At 45.8% G+C, this 21,494-nt stretch overlaps 5 protein-coding genes across 5 annotated transcripts in view; 2 read left to right on the top strand and 3 right to left on the bottom strand.

Moving 5' to 3' along the window:
• Window positions 1-21,494, bottom strand: part of LOC144481037 (uncharacterized) — a 297,288-nt gene that overhangs the window by 225,366 nt on the left and 50,428 nt on the right. The gene's annotated exons all lie outside the window — the stretch shown is intronic.
• The window catches only part of LOC144481041 (uncharacterized), a 211,559-nt gene that overhangs the window by 141,116 nt on the left and 48,949 nt on the right, over window positions 1-21,494 (bottom strand). The gene's annotated exons all lie outside the window — the stretch shown is intronic.
• LOC144481057 (uncharacterized) overlaps window positions 1-21,494 on the top strand; it is a 128,029-nt gene that overhangs the window by 58,669 nt on the left and 47,866 nt on the right. Inside the window, exon 4 of the mRNA XM_078200708.1 lies at window positions 15,110-15,472. Coding sequence (XP_078056834.1) covers window positions 15,110-15,472 — 363 coding nt within the window. The remainder of the gene's footprint in view (window positions 1-15,109; window positions 15,473-21,494) is intronic.
• Window positions 3,190-7,067, top strand: LOC144480669 (uncharacterized). Its single transcript, XM_078200265.1, has one exon. It carries the CDS (start codon window positions 3,190-3,192, stop codon window positions 3,688-3,690), a length of 501 nt encoding a protein of 166 aa, XP_078056391.1. The 3' UTR covers window positions 3,691-7,067.
• Window positions 7,299-11,592, bottom strand: LOC144481039 (uncharacterized). The gene is made up of 2 exons (XM_078200684.1): window positions 11,398-11,592; window positions 7,299-9,976 (listed from the first exon to the last, which is right to left on the bottom strand). The coding sequence occupies exon 2, from the start codon at window positions 9,762-9,764 to the stop codon at window positions 9,006-9,008; it is 759 nt and encodes a 252-aa protein (XP_078056810.1). The 5' UTR covers window positions 9,765-9,976; window positions 11,398-11,592; the 3' UTR covers window positions 7,299-9,005.

The following is a 21,494-nucleotide window of genomic DNA, read 5'->3' as shown; positions in this document are numbered from 1 at the left end:
TAGCCTTAGCCAACCTACCGGCCAGGATATTGGTCCCCGTGTGATTCAAGTTCCACCCGTTTTTTGTATACAGATCACCCCTGCCCCAAAAGAGGTCCCAATGGTCCAGGAACCTGAATCCCTGCCCCCTGCACCAGTCCCTCAGCCACACATTCATCTTCCACCTCACTCCATTCCTGCCCTCACCTTCCCGTGGCACAGGCAGTAATCCTGAGATTGTTCCCCTCCCCCTGCACCTCCTCGAGCCAAGGTTTCCAGGCAACCGGCTGGCGGCTCCGGCCAGAGCGAGAACCCGCTCGGTGATCTCCCCCTCCCCCCAGCCCAGGACTGCGCATGTCCAAGGGAGAGGGGCAGCTGCGCATGTGCGGAGGGCTGCCCGCCCCTTCCCACCAGCACGCTGAGGTGTTGATCAATGGGAAGATTTGGAGGACCGGAAGTACCTTTCTCCTCCAGCCAACCAGAGCGCCCCCCCCCATTGTCTGAATGCGGAAACCAGACAATGAGCTTGTTCACCCGGAAAGCTGCTGCTGCTCTCTTTCTGAATGAAGATTGAGTACAGACAGACTCAAACTTCCTTCTGTCGCCCACATCTGTGAGTAAAACACTTTCTTTTCTCCCCCTTTCCATTTCATTTCTCATTCTGGGGGAAATTGGGGACTTGCAGCAACTGAAGGGAAAGGAAGTGAATCCAGGGAGGCTGCAGACTCTGGAAAGGTTGGCCCAGGTCTCTCTCTTTCTGACTTAAAGACATTGACATCCTTTGCTCCCTCAGCTTGACACATTTATTTGTCTGGCTAAAAGGATGGTCCCTTTCCGAATGTTCACAATTAAAGGGCTGGTTTCCCCAGGAGATGGCTGACATTTAAGAGAACAACAAATTAATCCAGGACAGAGATATGCCTGGTGTAGATTTGATATTGATATTGTAGATTTGACATATTATTTATGGTTCTGAAACAAAGTACATTTATTATTATTTCTCATCTTGTAATGTAACACTGAAGCAATGTTATATATTTCCACTCATCGAGTCATTACAGCGCAGAAGGAGTCCATTCAGTAACTCGAGTCCATCCCGACTCTTTGTAGAACAATCCAGTCAGTCCCATTCCCTTTCTATATTCCCTTTCCCCTGCAACTTTATTTCCTTCATGTGCCCATCTGGTTTCTGAAATATATTAAAGGGGACAGTAAACTAATATAGGACAGAGACGTGTCTGATGTTGGTTTTTTTTTATTCATCCTTAGGACACGGGCATTGCAAACTGGGCCAGCATTTATTGCCCATCCCTAATTGCCCTTGAACTGAATGGCTCGCTGGGCCATTTCGGAGGATGGTTGAGAGTCAACCACATTGCTGTGGCTCTGGAGTCAGATGTAGGCCAGACTGGGTAAGGATGGCAGATTTCCTTCCCTTAAACTCAAATTCCACCATCTGCCGTGGCAGGATTCGAACCCGAGTCCCCTGAGCATCCGCTAAGTTTCTGGATTAATAGTCTAGCGATAATACCACAAGGCTATCAGCTCCCCTGTTGTTATATGGTACAGATTCGATATATTATTTATAGCTCTGTAATAAAATACACTTATATCTGGCTGTGTAATTTTGGACTGCAGCTATATTTTATATTTCCAACAATCTCTTCCCTCAGAGAATTGTTAGTATCTAGATTTCTCTTCCATAGGGACCAGTGGAGGGATTGAATATATTCAAGGATGAGTTAGACAGTTTTTGAATGACAAGGGAGTCAATAATTATTGGGAACAGGCTGGAAAATGGAGAGAAAGCTCAGATGAGGAAGGATTTCTTCACTCAAGGATGTGGTGATGTTTTGGATTCTCTACCCCAGAGGACTATAGAGCCTCAGTCATCAAGAATTTTCAAGAGAGGGGTTGATAGGTTTCTCGATATTGAAGATATCGATGGATATGGGGGACAGTGTGGGGAAAATAATGCAGAGGTCGATCAACCAATAATCTGAATGAATGGTTGAGCAGACTCGATGGGCCGAATGCTGACAGCAGCTCCTATTTGTTCTGATTTCTGTGCTGGACAGGTAGCAGTGAGCATGGATCTGTCAATCAGCCTCAATCAGCACCTTCAGGAGAATTGGGAGGGTGAATATTAGATACAGCAGAGTGAGAATGGAGGGAGAGTGTGTGGGATGGAGGTTCACAGCTTTTGGGGAATGGGAGAGGAAAGAACGTTCATAGAATTGCTGCATCTTATCAACCGTCCCTGAGCTTTCACAATGAATCCCACTTCTGAGGACACCCTTATCTCTGACTTGTCTGTACTGCTGGCAGTCTCACAAAGCAGCTGCCTGTGTGCTGATACGGGAGGCCCTGCTCGGCAAGTTTAATGCTCCATGACTGTGTCTTTAATGAACGCTCCATAGAAACTAGAAATGTAGATTTGAATTTCGATCATATTCTGAATTGCGATGTTTTTTTCTAAATTGACTTACAGGATATTAGACAAGGAGAAATCAGACAGAAATCTCCAATATCACATCGGGATCTGACAGAGTGACCCGATTTCTTGGGACCTGAATATCATTGGCCTTTGAATCTAGCAGGAGAAATGCTTGTTTGGCCTCTTGGCTTCAAAAGATTGTAAATATCGCTGTGATGAGAAATGCACTGAGATACACACACCCGAGTGAGAGTGTTCCAGTGCACTGAGTGTGGAAAGAGCTTTAACCAGTTACACAGCCTGAAAATACATCGCAGCATTCACAGCGGGGAGAGACTGTACCCGTGTTCTGTGTGAGATTTAACTGATTGTTTAACCTGGAGAGTCACAAGGACACCTGAACCATGGAGAAACCGTGGAAATGTGGGGACTGTGGGAAGGGATTCATATCCCCATCTCGGCTGGAAATTCATCAACGCAGTCACACTGGGGAGAGGCCATTCACCTGCTCTGTGTGTGGGAAGGGATTCACTCAGTTATCCAGCCTGCAGAAACATAATCTCACTCATACCAATGAGAGACCATTTAAATGCTGTGACTGTGGGAGTGGTTTTAAAAGCTCTCGGGATCTGGTGTCCCACCAGCGCACTCACACTGAGGAGAGACGGTTCAGCTGCTCTCACTGCACAAAGAAATTTAGAACATCATCCAACCTGCAGGTACACCAGCGAGTTCACACCGGGGAGAAACCATTCACCTGCTCTGTGTGTGGGATGGGATTCACTCATTCATCCACCCTGAAGACACACCAAGTCACTCACACCAATGAGAGACCCTTTAAATGCTCTGACTGTGAGAGTGGCTTCAAACGCTCTGGAGATCTGGTGTCCCACCAGCGCATTCACACTGAGGAGAGACCGTTCAGCTGCTCTCACTGCTCAAAGAGGTTTAGAACGTCATTCGACCTGCAGATACACCAGCGGGTTCACACGGGGGAAAGGCCGTTCACCTGCTCGGTGTGTGGGAAGGGATTCACTCAGTCATCCACTCTGCGCAGACACAATCTCACTCACACCAATGAGAGACCGTTTAAATGCTCTGACTGTGGGAGTGGATTCAAAAGCTCTGGAGAACTGGTGTCCCATCAGCGAGTTCACACTGGGGAGAGGCCATTCACCTGCTCTGTGTGTGGGAAGGGATTCACTCAGTTATCCAGCCTGCAGAAACACAAAGCCACTCACTCCAAGGAGAGACCCTTTAAATGCTCTGCCTGAGAGGCCGGCTTCAGAAGCTCTCAGGAACTGATGATCCCCGAGCACATTCACCCCGGGGAGAGGCCGTTCAGCTGCTCTCACTGTTCAAGGAGGTTTAGAATATCATCAACACTGCTGAAACACCAGTGAGTTCACACCGGGGAGAAACCATTCACTTGCTCGGTGTGTGCGAAAGGATTTACTCAGTTATCCAGCCTGCCCAGACACAACATCATCACACCCAGGAGAGACCCTTTAAATGTGGGCGTGGCTTCAAAAGCTCTCGGGAACTAATGTCCCACCAGTGAGTTCACACCAGACAGAGGCTGGTCACCTGCTCTGACTGGGAAGGGATTCACTCAGTCAGCAAACTTGGTGAAACACCAGTGAGTTCACAAGTGATTCCAGTTCTGGGATTATTCTTGTGAATCTTTCTTGCCCCTTCTCCAGTGCCTCTATTTCCTTTTTCTAAATGGAGATCACAAATAGAACGTAGAACAGTACAGCACAGGAACAGACCCTTCAGCCCACCATGTTGTGTCGAACATGATGTCAAATTAAACTATTCCTTTCTGCCTGCCCTTAGTCCATATTCCTCTATTCCTTGCATATTCATGTGCTTATTTAAAACCCCCTTAAACGCCCCTATCGTATCTGCCTCCACCACCACTCCTAGCAGCGCATTCCAGACACCTACCACTCTCTGTGTAAAAAAAACTTACCTCTCACATCTCCTTTCAACTTTTCCCGTCTCACCTTAAGTGCATGCTCCCTAGTATTAGACATATCAACTCTGGGGGAAAAGATTCTATGTCTCTCATTTTATAGACTGCTATCAGGTCTCCCCTCACCCTCCACCGCTCTCGAGAAAACAACCCTCGTTTGTCAGTCGCTCACACCCTCCAATCCAGGCAGCATCCTGGGAAACCTCTTCTGCACCCTCATCAAAGCCTCTGCCTCCTTTCTGTAATGTGGTGACCAGAACTGAACGCAATATTCTAAGTGCGGCCCAAACAAAGTTTTATAAAGCTGCAACATGGCATGCTGACTCTTGTACTCAATAAAGGCCAGCATGCCATATGTCTTCTTTACTGATAAATATTTGTGTGGCTAATTTCAGGAAACTATGCACTTGAACCCCAAGATCCCTCTGTACATTAACTGTATACTTATCCTTAATATTTGATCTCCCAAAGTGCAGCACCTCACACTTGCCCGGATTAAAATCCATCTGCCATTTCTCCACTCATATCTGCAGCTGATCTACATCCCACTGTATCCTTTGACAACCTTCTACACTATCTACAACTCCATCTAGTTTTGTGACGTCTGCAAGCTTACTAACCCACCCATCCACGTTTTCATCCAAGTCATTTATATATATCACAAATAGCGCAGGTCCCAGTACAGATCCCTGCAGAACACCACTACTCATGGACCTCTAGCCAGAAAAACACCCTCCACCACTACTCTCTGACTTCTATGGGCAAGTCAATTCTGAATCCAAGTGGCCAAGTCACCGTGAATCCCATGCATCTTAATCTTCTGGATGAGCCGACCATGAGGGACCTTGTCGAAAGCCTTACTAAAATCCATGTTCACAACATCCACTGCTCTACCCTCATCGATCACCTTCGTCACCTCCTCGATAAAATCGATCCAGTCAGTAAGATGTTGACGGTGCTCCCACTGCAGTCCCGTGATGAAAATATAGACTGGTTGGTGAAATGTAGATAACAGGTAGAATTGATATCTAATGAGGACTTTATACTTTAGAATTGAATACAGGGCTCATTGTTACTAACGGGGAAAGAAGGGTTAAAACCCTTACCCAGAACCCTTTTCACACACACGTGGACATCTCTGAATCTGACGCACACCAAATGGAACGTTCCACAAGGGGCTGGAATTCACTGGAATTTCTTAACAACCTTTCAATAGAAATGTCCTGGTACCGACTGTGACAAAGGACACAACAGACAGCAAGAACCAGGAGGAACCTTTAACACAGAGAATGTTAATAACCTTGTTCAGGACACCGGTGCCAGGCACAGGAGGATCCCAAGAAAAACGGAACATTTAATTTCTGTCTGTTTCACAATTCTAAATGACTGATTCTTTAACAAAGGAATGTTTAAAAACAGCATTGTGATATTCCAAGGTCAGTGTGTCTGGGAAAGGGGCACACTGATGTGTTTTTATTTTAAACAGGAGGATCCATTGAAAAGCAGCTCTGGATGATACGAGCACCTCCTGACCTACTTTCAATTCATTTCAAATCACCCATCGCTTTCCGTGGAATATTCTTTATTCTTCCCTGGGATGTGGACACTGCTGGCAAAGCCCCAGCACACGTTGCTCAGCTCCTAATTGCCCCTGAATAGAGTGACTTGCTCGGCCATTTCAGAGGGACAGTTAAGATTCACCCACATCGCTGTGTGGGTCTGGATTCACATGTAGGCCAGACCGGGTAAGGATGGCAGATTTCCTTCCCTAATAGGGGGTATTAATAGGGTGAACCGGATGGGTTTTTACAACAATCCCTGACAGTTTTATGGTCACCGTTACTGAGACTAACTTTATATAATTCCAGATTGATTCACTGAATTCAAATCCCACCGGCTGTCTGTCCCCAGACCCTTTGCTGGGTCTCTGCATTACTCGGCCAGAGACATTCCCACTATCCCAACACCTCCCGCTGAATGGAATATTCCACAGACCCTTAGTTAAACGGTATGGAGAAAAGAGAAAGGCTTTGACCTTTCACAGAAAGCAGGCAGTCTGCAGTTAGCCTGGAAGCTGTCAACTGTGGATCCAGGAACTGTGAACCAGCTGTGGGAGCAGGAGCCGTGAACCAGCTGTGGGAGCAGGAGCCGTGAACCAGCTGTGGGAGCAGGAGCCGTGAACCAGCTGTGGGAGCAGGAGCTGTGAAAATGCTGCAGGACCAGGAGCAGTGGGACCAGGAGCTGTGAACCAGCTGTGGGACTGGAAGCCTCGAGGGCCATGAGGAACCAGTGCTGTTCCTCATGTTTAAATCCCTCAGCAAGAAGACAGTGAAGCTCAGGCTTTGAGTGAGGAGTCCACAGTTTTGAGATCATAGGGGAAAGTTGAAGGGTTATTCAGTGGGAAGCCAATGGAAGGACCTCATAAAAGCTTGGAGAATCGCTGGAACACTGAGGAGGATTAAAGTGAATTCTGGTGAGCTTTGACGTACCTTCCATATGTTCACAGGAACAGAAGTGAATGAACCTTCAAGATATTAAGTATCAGGGAAATTTTGGGAAAAAGTTAAAAAGTAGAACTGTGTTTATAACGTAAATCTTTTTAACCTACAGTGTTCAGTTTGTAGTGTTGGTTTTTAATTTTATTTTGTTTTATATATCCAATAAAGTATGTTTTTGTTTAAAGATTCTTGTGGCGTAATTCTTTCAGTTAATCACTGGCTATTTGAATTTTTCTTTAAACATTAACGGCCCCAACCAGGATTATAACGATATTCACAGAAAATATTTCAAAACAAATCAAAGATGAAAATATATAATTTCCCTTATTTTGTATGGCTTCGCCAGCTCCGCTTTCAGACCATTTATTTCGATTCAAAACACTGGTCTTAGACCCACATTTCTCCCCTTCAAACAGAATGTGAAATTCTATCCTATTGTAAGATCTGGGTTTGGCTCCAATCTCAATTGTAACAGTCAAGTCAGTTACCCATTGGAATAAGTTGTGAAAGGAATCTGCAGCTCCTGACTAGTTACAGACCATTCCAGGTACAAGAATGTTGTCACAGAATTTATTAATTGTAATAAGTACAACATCACAATATTTAAACACAGTGGATCAGTCCACTCACTCTGGAACACCAGCTCTCAGCTTCTGGTTGACTGTGGCTGTCGGCTGTTCTGTTGACCAAAGTCTATCTTCTTACTTCATGTTGTGTTGTGTTGCGCACCAAGCTCTGGGAAATTGTCGCTCATTAACCCTCGCTCACAACTATCTCTGTGCGGTATTCGCTCATTCAGCTTTGTCGCTCGTCTGCTGTGGCTCTGATTGGCCTCAGCAGCACATGATCAATCCCTGATTGATAAAATGGTGCATGATCAATGTTTGATTGGTCCCTGAAGGATATTGGTCATCTTGCTGATGTCACTTCCCATTAACTCATAGAAATCATCAAATCCCTACAGTGCAGAAGGAGGCCATTCGGCCCACCGAGTCTGCATCAACCACCCCAGACCCTATCCCCATAACCCCATGTATTTACCTTCCTAACCCCCCAACACGAAGGGCAATTTAGCACAGTCAATCAACCTAACCCACACATCTTCGGAGTGTGGGAGGAAATTGGAGCACCCGGAGGAAACCCACGCAGATACGGGGAGAATGTACAAACTCCACACACACAGTCACCTGAGGTTGGAATTGAACCCGGGCTCCTGGTGTTGTGAGGCAGCAGTGCTAACCACTGTGTCACCATGCTGCCCTGGTCACCTTGCTGACATCACTTCCCATTAACTCCTAACTGAGTTAATCCAGGATCTCAGTCACTTGCAGCAACATCCTTTTCCTTACTGCTTTTCTCTGCTGCTGTAGTAAGTTTAAAGCTTTTCCACTGAGATAACAAGGCAGCACAAGGTCATTTGTGTGTCTGCTTCCTTGTAATAAAAGGACGTGTGGTGTCACTTCCTAATGATTGATGTTCCTCAGGCTCATCGACCTCACTGCTACATCTGAGGTGTGATGTTTCATTTCTTAGTGACTGCCGACGCCTGAAGCAAGTTACTGAAAGACAAATAACTAAAAGTACAAGAGCTACACAAACTTAAACTAATACAATTATTACAGAACATAGAAAATCTACGCAGAAAGGTGACAGGTGTGCTAAAGCTCAGGAAGCAACATACACATTACAAAATACCATTTTTATTTTCATAAGAAATAAAAGCCACAGAAAATACATCACAACACCATAACAGAAACTGATAATCAAACCCACACTAATCTGTGTGTGTCGAAGGAAAGTGACTATTTCTCTTTAAGTTAAAAAGGGAATACAATTACGACATAGCATTTCTCCAGCACTGACATTCACAATTAAACTACAAGAAGCTTCACATGTATCCTCTAATCCTGCCATCAAATGTGGATCATTTCAGTGGAAATGTGCTCTCCCAGGCTCAAAGAGCATCAGCCCACTGGAAGCAAAGTTGTGGGACCAGCCAGTCCACGAGAAAGAAACCCTCCAAACCTCCCACTTCACCTTCAGTCAGAATGAACATGGTTCAGTCCTGGATGTGATTAACCACAGCAATAACAGCAGTATCCAACCCCTGTCATCATTTGTGAACTCGCTGGTGTCTCTGCAAGTTGCATAACAATGTGAATCCCTTCCCACACATAGAGCAGGTGAACGGCCTCTCCCCGGTGTGAACTCGCTGGTGTTTCATCACGGTTGCTGAATGTTTGAATCCCCTTCCACACACAGAGCAGTTGAATGGCTTCTTCTCAGTGTGAACTCGCTGGTGTGTCAGCAGGTTTGATGAATCACTGAATCCTCTCTCACACTCAGAGCAGGTGAATGGCTTTTCCCCTGTGTGGACCCGCTGGTGTGTCAGCAAGTGGGATGACTGAATGAATCCCTTTCCACAGTCAGAGCAATTGAACGGTCTCTCTCCGGTGTGAACTCGCTGGTGTGTCAGTCGTGTGGATGAATTACTGAATACTTTTCCACAAACAGGGCAGGTGAATGGCTTCTCCCCAGTGTGAACTCGCTGGTGTGCCAGCAAATGGGATGATTGAATGAATCCCTTCCCACAGTCAGAGCAGGTGAATGGTCTCTCCCCACTGTGAATTCGCTGGTGTCTCCGCAGTGTGGGTAAATCACTGAATCCCTTCCCACACTCAGAACAGGTGAACGGCCTCTCCCCGGTGTGAACTCGCTGGTGTGTAAGCAGAAGAGAGAATTGACTAAATCCCTTCCCACACTGAGAGCAGGTGAATGGTCTCTCCCTGGTGTGACTGCGTCGATGAGTTTCCAGCTTTGATGGGTAATTGAATCCCTTCCCACAGTCCCCACATTTCCACCGTTTCTCCATGGTGCAGGTGCCCTTGTGACTCTGCTGGTTTCACGATCTGCTGAAGACTCGTCCACACACACAACACAATTAATTTCTCTCCCTGATGTGAATGATGCAATGTTTTTTCAGACTGTATTAAAGCTCTTTCCACAGTCCGTGCACTGGAACACGCTCACTCAGGGGTGTGTGTGTTTCAGTGCTTTTCCAGGCACACTGATATTTTAGATCTCCTGAAAAAGACAGAACAGACAAAAATTTATCCTTCTAAATTGAAAGACTGATGATATTCAGGTTCCGATAGAGTGAATTTGTGAGATCTTAGTGTGACATTTGGTTTGACATTTCTGCCTGAAAATCTTCACCTTCTGATATCCTGTAAAAGGAGTTTACAAAATTCATCACTGTCAGTACAAGATAGAAATTCAGAACAGATAATTCTAGTTTCCATGGAACATTCTTTCCTCTCTCATTCCCCAAAAGCTGTAAATCTTCACCCCACACACTCTCCCTCCATTCTCACTCTGCTGTATCTAATATTCACCCTCCCAATTCTCCTGAAGGTGCTGATTGAGGCTGATTGACAGATCCATGCTCACTGCTTCCAGAACTAAGAGACTTTTACCAAGAGTCAGGATGGACTTGTGTGGCTGAAAGGACCCCTTTGCTGTAATGACTCTATAACTGGAAGTATAGAACATAGGTACAGTACAATATTACAAGAATATAAATAAGAATAAATTACTTCATTGCAGAACCATAAATAATTTATCTAATCTGTGACAAAAATAATCATGAGATATATCTCTGTCCTATATTAATTTACTGTCCCCTTAAATGTCAGCCATCTCCTGGGGAAAGCAGCCCTTTAATTCTGAACATTAGGAAAGAGACCATCCTCTTAACCAGACAAATCAATGTGTCAAGCTGAGGGAGCAAAGAATGTCAATGTCTTTAAGAGAGAGAGAGAGACCTGGGCCAACCTTTCCAGAGTCTGCACACTTCCTGGATTCACTTCATAGAATCATAGAATCCTATAGTGTAGAAGAAGGCCATTCGGCCCATCGAGTCTGCACCAACCACAATCCCACCCAGGCCCTATCCCCATACCCCTCTGCATTTACCCTAACTTGTCCCCCTGGCACTAAGGGTCAATTTAACATGGCCAATCCACCTGACCCATGTGGTAAACCACTGTTATCTGTTGTGGTTAACCACTGTTAGTTAGTATTTATTATTACCTGTATGTGTGGCACATCCCTGTCGGTTCCACCCAAGACTCCTCCCCCTGGTCCGGGTATAAAGGCAGTGGCTCCTCCCCCTAGCCTTTAGTACAGACCAGATCTCCGACAGGGATGGCTCCAAGTTCTTGCTAATATAAGCCTATTTGTCTTGCTTACAACTAGTCTTAACTTGATTGATAGTGCATCAACCCACACATCTTTTGGACTGTGGGAGGAAACCGGAGCACCCGGAGGAAACCCACGCAGACATGGGGAGAACATGCAAACTCCACACAGACAGTGACCAAAACCAGGAATCGAACCTGAGTCCCTGACGTTGAGAGGCAGCAGTGCTAATCACTGTGCCACCATGCCACCCTAAAGTCGACTACACCTGGCATTCCCAGGAGGTCTCCTATTCAAGTACTGACCAGGCCTGAGTCTGCTTAGCTTCCGGGATCAGGCGTTTTCAGACTAGTATGGTTGGAGGCATTGGCTGATTCTTTTCACTTCCTTGAGTCTGTCTGGAGCTCAATCTTCATTCAGAGATAGAAGCAGCAGCAGCTTTGCTGGGCAGGAATGAGCAGCTGAACAAGCTCATTGTCCAGATTCCGCATTCAGACAATGGGGGGCTCTGATTGGCTGGAGGACCATGGAACTTCCGGTCCTCCAGAGTTTCCATTGGTTAATCCCCGCAGACAGACAATGAGGGGCGGAGCCCTACGTGGGGGTGGGCGGGACTTTGTCCTCCAGCCGCGCTGAGCTGTTGTCCAATGGGAAAGGCTGGAAGAGCCGGACAGACAATGGTCAGTGCGCCGGCTCTGTCCCGGGCCCCGCCCCACATCCGCACTCCCCCCAGAATCCGCACATGCGCACCTTTGATTCACGGCCCCTTACCAGCTCTGGCCAATAGGAAGTGTTGGAGGACCGGAAGGACTCTGGTCCCCAGCCATTGAAAGCGCGGGCCTTGTGTGAATGAAGATGGAGTTTCAGAGAGAGTCAAACTTCCTCCTGTCGTCCACATCTGGGAGTTTGACCTAAAAGAGGCCAACATCTGTGAGTTTCTTTTCTCATTCTGCGGGAAATTGGGGACGTGCAGCAACTGAAGGGAAAGGAAGTGAATCCAGGGAGGCTGCAGACTCTGGAAAGGTTGGTCCAGGTCTCTCTCTCAAAGACATTGATAAAGACACGGAACAATCTCATTAGTGACAGACATCATGGTTTTGTAAGAGGGAGGTCGTGCCTTACAAATTTGGTGGAGTTTTTTGAGGAAGTGATAAAAACGGTTGACGAAGGAAAGGCCGTGGATGTTGTCGATATGGATTTCAGTAAGGCATTTGACAAAATCCCACATGGCAGGTTGGTTAAGAAGGTTAAGGCTCATGGGATGCAAGGAGAAGTGGCTAGATGGGTGGAGAACTGGCTTGGCCATAGGAGACAGAGGGTAGTGGTCGAAGGGTCTTTTTCTGGCTGGAGGTCTGTGACTAGTGGTGTTCCGCAGGGCTCTGTACTGGGACCTCTGCTATTTGTGATATATATAAATGATTTGGAAGGAGGTGTAACTGGTGTTATCAGCAAGTTTGCGGGTGACACGAAGGTGGCTGGACTTGCGGATAGCGATGAGCATTGTCGGGCAATACAGCAGGATATAGATAGGCTGGAAAATTGGGCGGAGAGGTGGCAGATGGAATTTAATCTGGATAAATGCGAAGTGATGCATTTTGGAAGAAATAATGTCGGGAGGAGTTATACAATAAATGGCAGAGCCATCCAGAGTATAGAAACACAGGGACCTAGGTGTGCAAGTCCACAAATCCTTGAAGGTGGCAACACAGTTGGAGAAGGTGGTGAAGAAGGCATATGGTATTCTTGCCTTTATAGGATGGGGTATAGAGTATAAAAGCTGGAGTCTGATGATGCAGCTGTATAGAACGCTGGTTAGGCCACATTTGGAGTACTGTGTCCAGTTCTGGTCGCCGCACTACCAGAAGGACATGGAGGCGTTAGAGAGAGTGCAGAGAAGGTTTACTAGGATGTTGCCTGGTATGGAGGGTCTTAGCTATGAGGAGAGATTGGGTAAACTGGGGTTGTTCTCCCTGGAAAGACGGAGAATGAGTGGAGATCTAATAGAGGTGTACAAGGTTATGAAGGGGATAGATAGGGTGAACAGTGGGAAGCTTTTTCCCAGATCAGAAGTGACGATCACGAGGGGACACGGGCTCAAGGTGAGAGGGGCAAAGTATAACTCAGATATTAGAGGGATGTTTTTTACACAGAGGGTGGTGGGAGCCTGGAATGCGCTGCCAAGTAGGGTGGTGGAGGCAGACACGCTGACATCGTTTAAGACTTACCTGGATAGTCACATGAGCAGCCTGGGAATGGAGGGATACAAACGGCTTGGAGGGTCGAAGGGCCTGTTTCCTGTGCTGTACTGTTCTTTGTTCTTTGTTCTTTGATATAGAAACATAGAAGATAGGAGCAGGAGGAGGCCATTTGGCCCTTCGAGCCTGCTCCGCCATTCATTACGATCATGGCTGATCATCCAACTAATCCTGCTTTTTCCCATAACCTGTGATCCCATTCGCCCCAAGTGCTTTATCCAGCCACCTCTTCAATACATTCAATGTTTTGGCATCAACTACTTCCTGTGGTAATAAATTCGACAGCTTCACCACTCTTTGGGTGAAGAAATGTCTCCTCACCTCCGTCCTAAATGGTCTGCCCTGAATCCTCAGACTGTGCCCCCTGGTTCTGGACTCCATCGGGAACATCCTCCCTGCATCTATCCTGTCTCGACCTGTTAGAATTTTATAAGTCTCTTTGAGACTCCCCCCTCATTCATCTGAACTCCAACGAAAACAATCCTAACCTCGTCAGTCTCTCCTCCTACATCAGTCTCGCGATTCCCTGAATCAGCCTGGTGAACATCCTTTGCCCCCTCAGCTTGACACATTTATTTGTCTGTCTAAAAGGATGGTCTCTTTCCTAATGTTCATAATTAAAGGGCAGCTTTCCCCAGGAGATGGCTGACATTTAAGGGGACAGTACATTAATATAGGACAGAGATATGTCTAGTGTTATTATATGGTACCCAGATTAGACACATTATTTATGTTTCTGTAATAAAATACATTTATTATTTCTTGCATTGTAATATAATGCTGCAGCGATGTTATACATTTCCAATCATAAAGTCATTACAGCACAGAAGGAATCCATTCGGTAACTCGAGTCCATGCTGACTCTCTGTATAATATTCCAGTCCCATTCCCACTCTATATCCCATTCTCCTGAAAGTTTATTTCGTTCAAGTGCCCATCCACTTTCATTTGTAAATAGAATCCACAGATATGGATGGAGATTTACAACTTTTTGGGACTGAAATAGGAAAGAATGTTCCATAGAAACTAGAATTGTCTGTTCTGAATTTCTATCCTATACTGACTGTGATGACTTTTGTAAACTCATTTTACAGGATATTGAAAGAGGAATCACAGGCCGAAATCTCAAATGTCACGTCTTGACGTGACAGAGTCATATTCCTTGGGACCTCAATATCATCGGACTTTGAATCCAGAAGGAGAAATGATTGTCCAGTCTGTCAATTTGAAAAGATTTGAAATGTCAGTGTGAGTTAAAAAGCATCAACACACTGCCACACTTGAGTGAGAGTGTTCCACTGCACTGACTAAAGAGCTTTAACCAGTTACACAGTCTGAATAAATATCACACCATTCACAGCGGGGAGAGACTGTAATCTTGTTCTGTGTGTGGACGAAGTTTCAACTAATTGTCCACCCAAGAGAGAGGCAAGGACACCTGCACCATGGAGAAACCATGGAAATGTGCGGACTGTGGCAAGAGATACAGAGCCCCATCTCAGCTGGAAGCTCATCGGCGCAGCCACACTGGGCAGAGGCCATTCATATGCTTTCAGTGTGGGAAGGGATTCACTGAGTCATCCAGCCTGCAGATACACCAGCGAGTTCACACTGGGGAGAGGCCGTTCACCTGCTCTCAGTGTGGGAAGGGATTCAGTCAATTATCTAAGCTGCAGACGCACCTGCGTGTTCACACTGGGGAGAGACCGTTCACCTGCTCTCAGTGTGAGAAGGGATTCACTGATTTATCCACCCTGCGGAGACACCAGCGAGTTCACACTGGGGAGAGGCCGTTCACCTGCTCTCAGTGTGGGAAGGGATTCAGTCAATTATCTAACCTGCAGACACACCAGCGAGTTCACACTGGGGAAAGGCCATTCACGTGTTCTCAGTGTGGGGAGGGATTCACTCGATCTTCCGACCTGCCGGTCCATGAGCGCATTCACACTGGGGAGAGGCCGTTCACCTGCTCTCAGTGTGGGAAGAGATTCACTCAGTCTTCCAACCTGCGGAAACACCAACGAGTTCACACCGGGGAGAGACCGTTCACCTGCTCTCAGTGTGGGAAGAGATTCAGTCAGTCTTCCAACCTGCAGACACACCAGCGAGTTCACACTGGGGAGAGGCCGTTCACCTGCTCTCAGTGTGGGAAGGGATTCTGTGATTCATCCCACCTGCAGATACACCAGCGAGTTCACACTGGGGAGAGGCCGTTCACCTGCTCTCAGTGTGAGAAGAGATTCAGTCTTTCATCCCACCTGCTGAGACACCAACAAGTTCACGGGTGATTCCAGGGGTTGGATTCTGCTGTTATTGTTTCTGCTCTCAATTACATCCAGGACTGCATTTTGTTCATTCTCACAGTTGGTCAATGGGGAGGGTCGGAGGGTTTCTTTCTGCTGGACTGGCTGGTCTCATGACTTTGCCTCCAGTGGGCTGATGCTCTTTGAGTCTGTTGCGAATACATGGTTTCAAATTTCTCAAGGATCACAGAGTGACAGGGTGTTAGGAAGTTAGGAATCACTATTTCTGTTTGAAACCCCCCAAACGCCCATCCAATTTCCTTTGTAATTGTTCATTGTCTCCACTTCCTCCACCCTCGTAGGCAGCGAGTTCCAGGTCATTACCATTCGCTGCATCAAAATATTCTTCCTCACATCCCTCCCCTGCATCTCTGACCCAAAACCTTAAATCTGTGCCCCCCTCGTCCTTGTCCCTTCAGCTAACGGGAACAGCTTTTCTTTGTCCACCTTATCTAAACCTGTCAGAATCTTGTCCACCTCTATCAAATCTCCCCTCAACCTCCTTTGCTCCAAGAGGAACAACCCCAGCCTGACATCGACAATAAAGAACAAACTAACAGAATATGTTAATACCTGAAATCAAATGGGAATGTTTAATAAGATATTGTGAATATATTGTCCTGGACAATAAAGGAATTGGAATAACTCACCTTGGGTGTGGTTGAATGGAATATATCAATCTGATATCCACCTACAGTCCAGTGAAAGTCTGGAATGTGTAGCTGGAAATCACTCCCTCACAGCACTGTGGATGTACCTACACCTCAGGCATAATAGCAGTGAAAGAAGGCAGTGTTGGGGTTGACCATGGCCGAGGCAGCTACATACAGCCACATATTCTGTTATAATTGAAGGACTGCAGATTGAATGTGAGGCATTATGGGACTGGACTACCTTGACCACATTCCTGTGACTGCTCAGTTTCTGCAATCATGGACCATTAAAGCTGCTTAGCAGGGCCCCGACAGAGGACCTGGTGAAAATATTTACTCAGAATGAGTTCGAATTAAACTGGGGTGGCACGGTGGCACAGTGGTTCGCACTGCTGCCTCACAGGTCCAGGGATCCGGGTTCGATTCCCAGCTTGGATCACTGTCTGTGTGGAGTTTGCACATTCTCCCCGTGTCTGTGTAGGTTTCCTTCGGGTGCTCCGGTTTCCTCCCACAGTCCAAAGATGTGTGGGTTAGGTGGATTGGCCATGCTAAATTGCCCCTTCATGTCAGGGGGACTAGCCAGGGTAAATGCGTGGGGTTATGGGGATAGGGTCGGTGGGATTGTGGTTGGTGCAGACTTGATGGACTAAATGGCCTCCTTCTGCACTGTAGAGATTCTATGAGATTATTGCAGGACCGGCTGGTGTTCAGCGACTGAGAAACCTGGATTCTAAAAATGGGGTCTGACTAATCAAAACTTGATTCTAATGGTTACCCAAGCATGGCCAGTGAAAAATCAGAGCTCGAGTGGGGACTGGACAGGTCTCTTACCTGCCATTTAGAAACTAAGAACAAGAAACTTATCGATTAAAATGATTAGAGAATAGAGCCAATCTTTTGAGTCTGGATGACACTTCATAAGAGCTCTTATAAAGGGACATCCAGACTTGAAACATTGGCTCTATTCTCTCTCCACAGATACTGTCAGACCTGCTGAGATTTTCCAGTATTTTCTGTTGTTGTTTCAGATTCCAGCATCCGCAATATTTTACTTTTATGATAAAATGATTAGTTCTGATTGGAATCCCCACGACCCTCCCGCAAAACAGAGGGAGTGGTGGCAGAAGGAGAAAAAGGATAAGGATGATAAAGTCTGGGTTCTGATTCTCCGAGCCCATGTAGAATAAACAAAATGAGTGAACCAGTTTATAAAGAACAGAAGTTGTCCATCCCTAACAAAAACTGATCAAATAAAAATAATTAGGTTGAGGAATATAACAAAAAATTTAAGAGATGAAGTTTAAAATGATTTGTTTTGTTTTAAACTTGTGTAAAGTGACGTAATTGTGTGCCAAGTTTTTGCTGCTCACTCCCCATCCCTTTAGGTTCTGTAGAAAAGTTAACCCTTTCAGCAGACAGTTCATTTGTTTTTAAATCACCTGAAAACTCGTGTATATTTTAGTTTATAATTGAAGATTTATGGGAATTGGCTAAGATGGTCTTTTGACATTTTTAAAGTATAAAAAAGTGGTCTTGAGAAGGCAATTTGGTAGAAAGAGGTGGAGGGAGAGATGTTTCCAGAGAGGTTTTGAGAGCTGTTGGTTTTACAAGTTATCCATGTTTTTGGAGCGGTCACTTCATGTCCTGGTCTGAGAGGGATGGAGAGAAGTCTGTTCAATTGTTAATGTTAAACTTTCTCTATTAACTGTTAATCGACACTCTGTTTTTTTATCTTTCTGACTTGTTACATTTTTAATGATTAATAAACTTTCTGAATTCACCATTTAAAGTGTTCTTTCTTGCCATATGGTTAAGACACTGGAACCTGGTGTGATTTACGATGAGGGAGGTTATTGTAAACAAGAGAACCCCCATAAATCTTAGTTCAAATAAATCAAAGTTCTTACAAATGGAATGTTATCCTTTATTATGAGAGAAATTGACCACAGGAGTAAAGATGTTCTGCTTCAGTTATACAGGGCGTTGCTGAGACTGCATCTTGAACACTCGGTGCAGCTTTGTCTCCTATTTAAGAAATGATACAAATGCATTGAAAGTGGTTCAGAGGAGGTTTAATAGATTGCTTCCCAATTTTGTCCGACTTTCCTTGTCTTCACCTCTGACAAAGAGTAATCCTGACTCAAAATGTTGCCTCTATTCTCTCTCTACAGATGCTGTCAGACTTGCTGAGATTGTCCAGCATTTTCTGTTTTTGTTTCAGATTCCAACAACAGCAGAATTTTGCCTTTATACCAATTCTTGTTGGATAAGGGAATCAAAAATATCGGGTGTAGAACGGGAATGTGGAACTCAACACAAACAGATCAGCCATGATGTAAATAAACGGTGGAGCAGACTCAAAGGGCCAAATGGCCGACTTCTGCTCCGATGTCGAATGTTGGTCACAAATTCCTGAGAATTGTGAAACAAGGCTGGAAGATTCGCCTTGCTTGTGTTAGTGGGAAAATGTCCAGGAGAACCATCACTGTGAAGGACAGTTCTGGGATTAAAGGTTGCCCGACTGGAAAAGGAAAACAATGGAAATAAACCCTTGAGGAGTAAAGAATCACTTTGGGCTGGTTTTTGGAGAAAGAGTGTCAACATTCCAAGGCAGGGTAAAATATATCCATTGAGGGGATATTTAATGGTGTTAAGAGTAAAAGGGCAAAGTTTAATTTTACAGTTTAAGGGCTATGTTCTCTGTAAAAAAGTCTTTAATCATTGTTGCCTCCAGTTTGTTGGAGGAAACATCAGAAAACTTGAAGTTTTGTCGTGTGATTCTTTAATTTGTTTACTGGGTTCAGAATTCATTTTTTAAAATTGTTGATCATCATCAGAGATCTTAACAGTTCATTTAAAGCCGCACGTTTCGACTTCCGATTTGAGCCTGTGGCACCTTTCGGTCTCTCTATTGCTGGTGTCAATGACAGCCAGGCGACGGAGCTGAGGGCTGAATTTAGCTGAGAATAATGGGGCCTACGCCCCAGTTGGGAAAATGCCATGGGCATCGCACTAATAGAGAGACAGGAAGGTGCTGGAGGACCGAGTGGGAAATGGGCCTCCAACCAATTGTTATATCAGTCACTGAGAACAAAAGAGAAACCTGTCTCTTTAAATACATATACAGGGAAGAGGCTGCACTGAAATCTGCTCTTCTAACCTGCACAAAAGCAGGAGGCTGAGATTGACAGGCTGCAGGAGGAGTCCATTCAGCCCATCATGTTCTGCTATCTCTTTGAAAGGACTCTCTGATTCATCCAACTGCTCTGTTCTTTCCCCACAGCCCTGCAAATTCTTCCCTTTCAAGTCTTTACCCTTTGGAAAGATTCTATTGAATCTGCTTTCAGGCAGATCAGAACAACTCGCTGTGTCAAAAAATAAAATAAAATCTCATCTCCCCCTCTGGCTCCTTTGGCAAATACCTTAGAGGGACTCACTTTCTGTTAAAGAGCCTGCCAACCCCTCTCACCCACTTTCCCTAAAGTGCATCAATCTCATCAGGAAAAATCCAGAACAATCAAATATTTTTACTGATAAAAGTTTATTAATGAAACAGAACATGGTTAAAACAAACAGAAAATGACTTGAGGATCAAAGACAACCAGAGTAAAAGGATGTTCACAATGTTCTGGACACAAATGGTTTCTCTTTATCTGTTCCCTGACCTCTTTGTGGTAAAGGCAGAATTCTCTGGATAGTAAATTTAAAAAGAAGTTTATTGAATGAAAAAGGTTCACTGAACAACTGAGCACGGTGGCACAGTGGTTACTGCTGCCTTACAGCACCAGGGACCCTGGGTTCAATTCCCGGCTTGGGTCACTGTCTGTGCGGAGTCTGCACATTCTCCCCATGTCTGCATGGGTTTCCTCCGCATCCTCCGGTTTCCTCCCACAGCCCAATGATGCGCAGGTTAGGTGGATTGGCTATGCTAAACACTCATTCAGTATACAAAGAACAAAGAACAATACAGCACAGGAACAGGCCCTTCGGCCCCCCAAGCCCGCGCCGCTCCCCGGTCCAGGATTGAATCCTGAATCCAGGATCCCCGCCCAATTTTCCAGCCTATCTACATCCTAATATCCTATCCACCGAGCTGTCCCTCACAGCTACGATGCTTTGTTCATCACAACCTATTAACTCACCCCCACCCCCCCATTCCAGACCATGTGATCTCCAGGGAGAAGCGAAAACCCAGAGTGAAAACCCCAGGGCCAATATGGGGGAAAAAAATCTGGGAAATTCCTCTCCGACCCCCTGAGGTGATCGAAACGAGTCCAGGAGATCACACTGGCCCTGATCGGAAAATGCTTCCCAACCCTATTCATTTCCACTTCCACGAACACCATATGAATTCCCTGCCCCCGAGACAGGTTCCCAACTATCCGCAGTCTCGCTCTGTACTGGCACCAGCAAGATGATCATAGAATGAAGCCTTGAAACGAGAAACAAAGAACAATTAGCCCGCGCAGCTCCCTGGTCCAAACTAGACCACTCTTTTGTATCCCTCCATTCCCACTCCGTTCATATAGCTGTCGAGATAAGTCTTAAACGTTCCCAGTGTGTCTGCCTCCAGCACCTTGCCCGGCAACACATTCCAGGTCCCCACGACCCTCTGTGTAAAATATGTCCTTCTGATATCTGTGCTAAACCTCCCCCCCTTCACCTTGAACCTATGACCCCTCGTGAACGTCACCACCGACCCGGGGAAAAGCTTCCCACCGTTCACCCTATCTATGCCTTTCATAATTTTATACACCTCTATTAAGTCTCCCCTCATCCTCCGTCTTTCCAAGGAGAACAACCCCAGTTTCCCCAATCTCTCCTCATAACCAAGCCCCTCCATACCAGGCAACATCCTGGTAAACCTCCTCTGTACTCTCTCCAAAGCCTCCACGTCCTTTTGGTAGTGTGGCGACCAGAACTGGACGCAGTATTCCAAATGCGGCCGAACCAACGTTCTATACATCTGCAACATCAGACCCCAACTTTTATACTCTATGCCCCGTCCTATAAAGGCAAGCATGCCATATACCTTCTTCACCACCTTCTCCACCTGTGACGTCACCTTCAAAGATCTGTGGACTTGCACACCCAGGTCCCTCTGCGTCTCTACACCCTTTATGGTTCTTCCATTTATCGTGTAGCTCCTCCCTACATTATTCCCACCAAAATGCATCACTTCGCATTTATC

Source organism: Mustelus asterias, chromosome 30 (genome assembly GCF_964213995.1).
Source record: "Mustelus asterias chromosome 30, sMusAst1.hap1.1, whole genome shotgun sequence".
Lineage (NCBI taxonomy): Eukaryota > Metazoa > Chordata > Chondrichthyes > Carcharhiniformes > Triakidae > Mustelus > Mustelus asterias.
This window is presented reverse-complemented; position numbering and strand designations above follow the sequence as displayed.

What these genes read in the sequence shown, in the direction of transcription:
- LOC144480669 (XM_078200265.1), top strand. Translation starts at nt 3,190, where the DNA reads ATGGGATTCACTCATTCATCCACCCTGAAGACACACCAAGTCACTCAC.
- LOC144481039 (XM_078200684.1), bottom strand. Translation starts at nt 9,764, where the DNA reads ATGGAGAAACGGTGGAAATGTGGGGACTGTGGGAAGGGATTCAATTAC.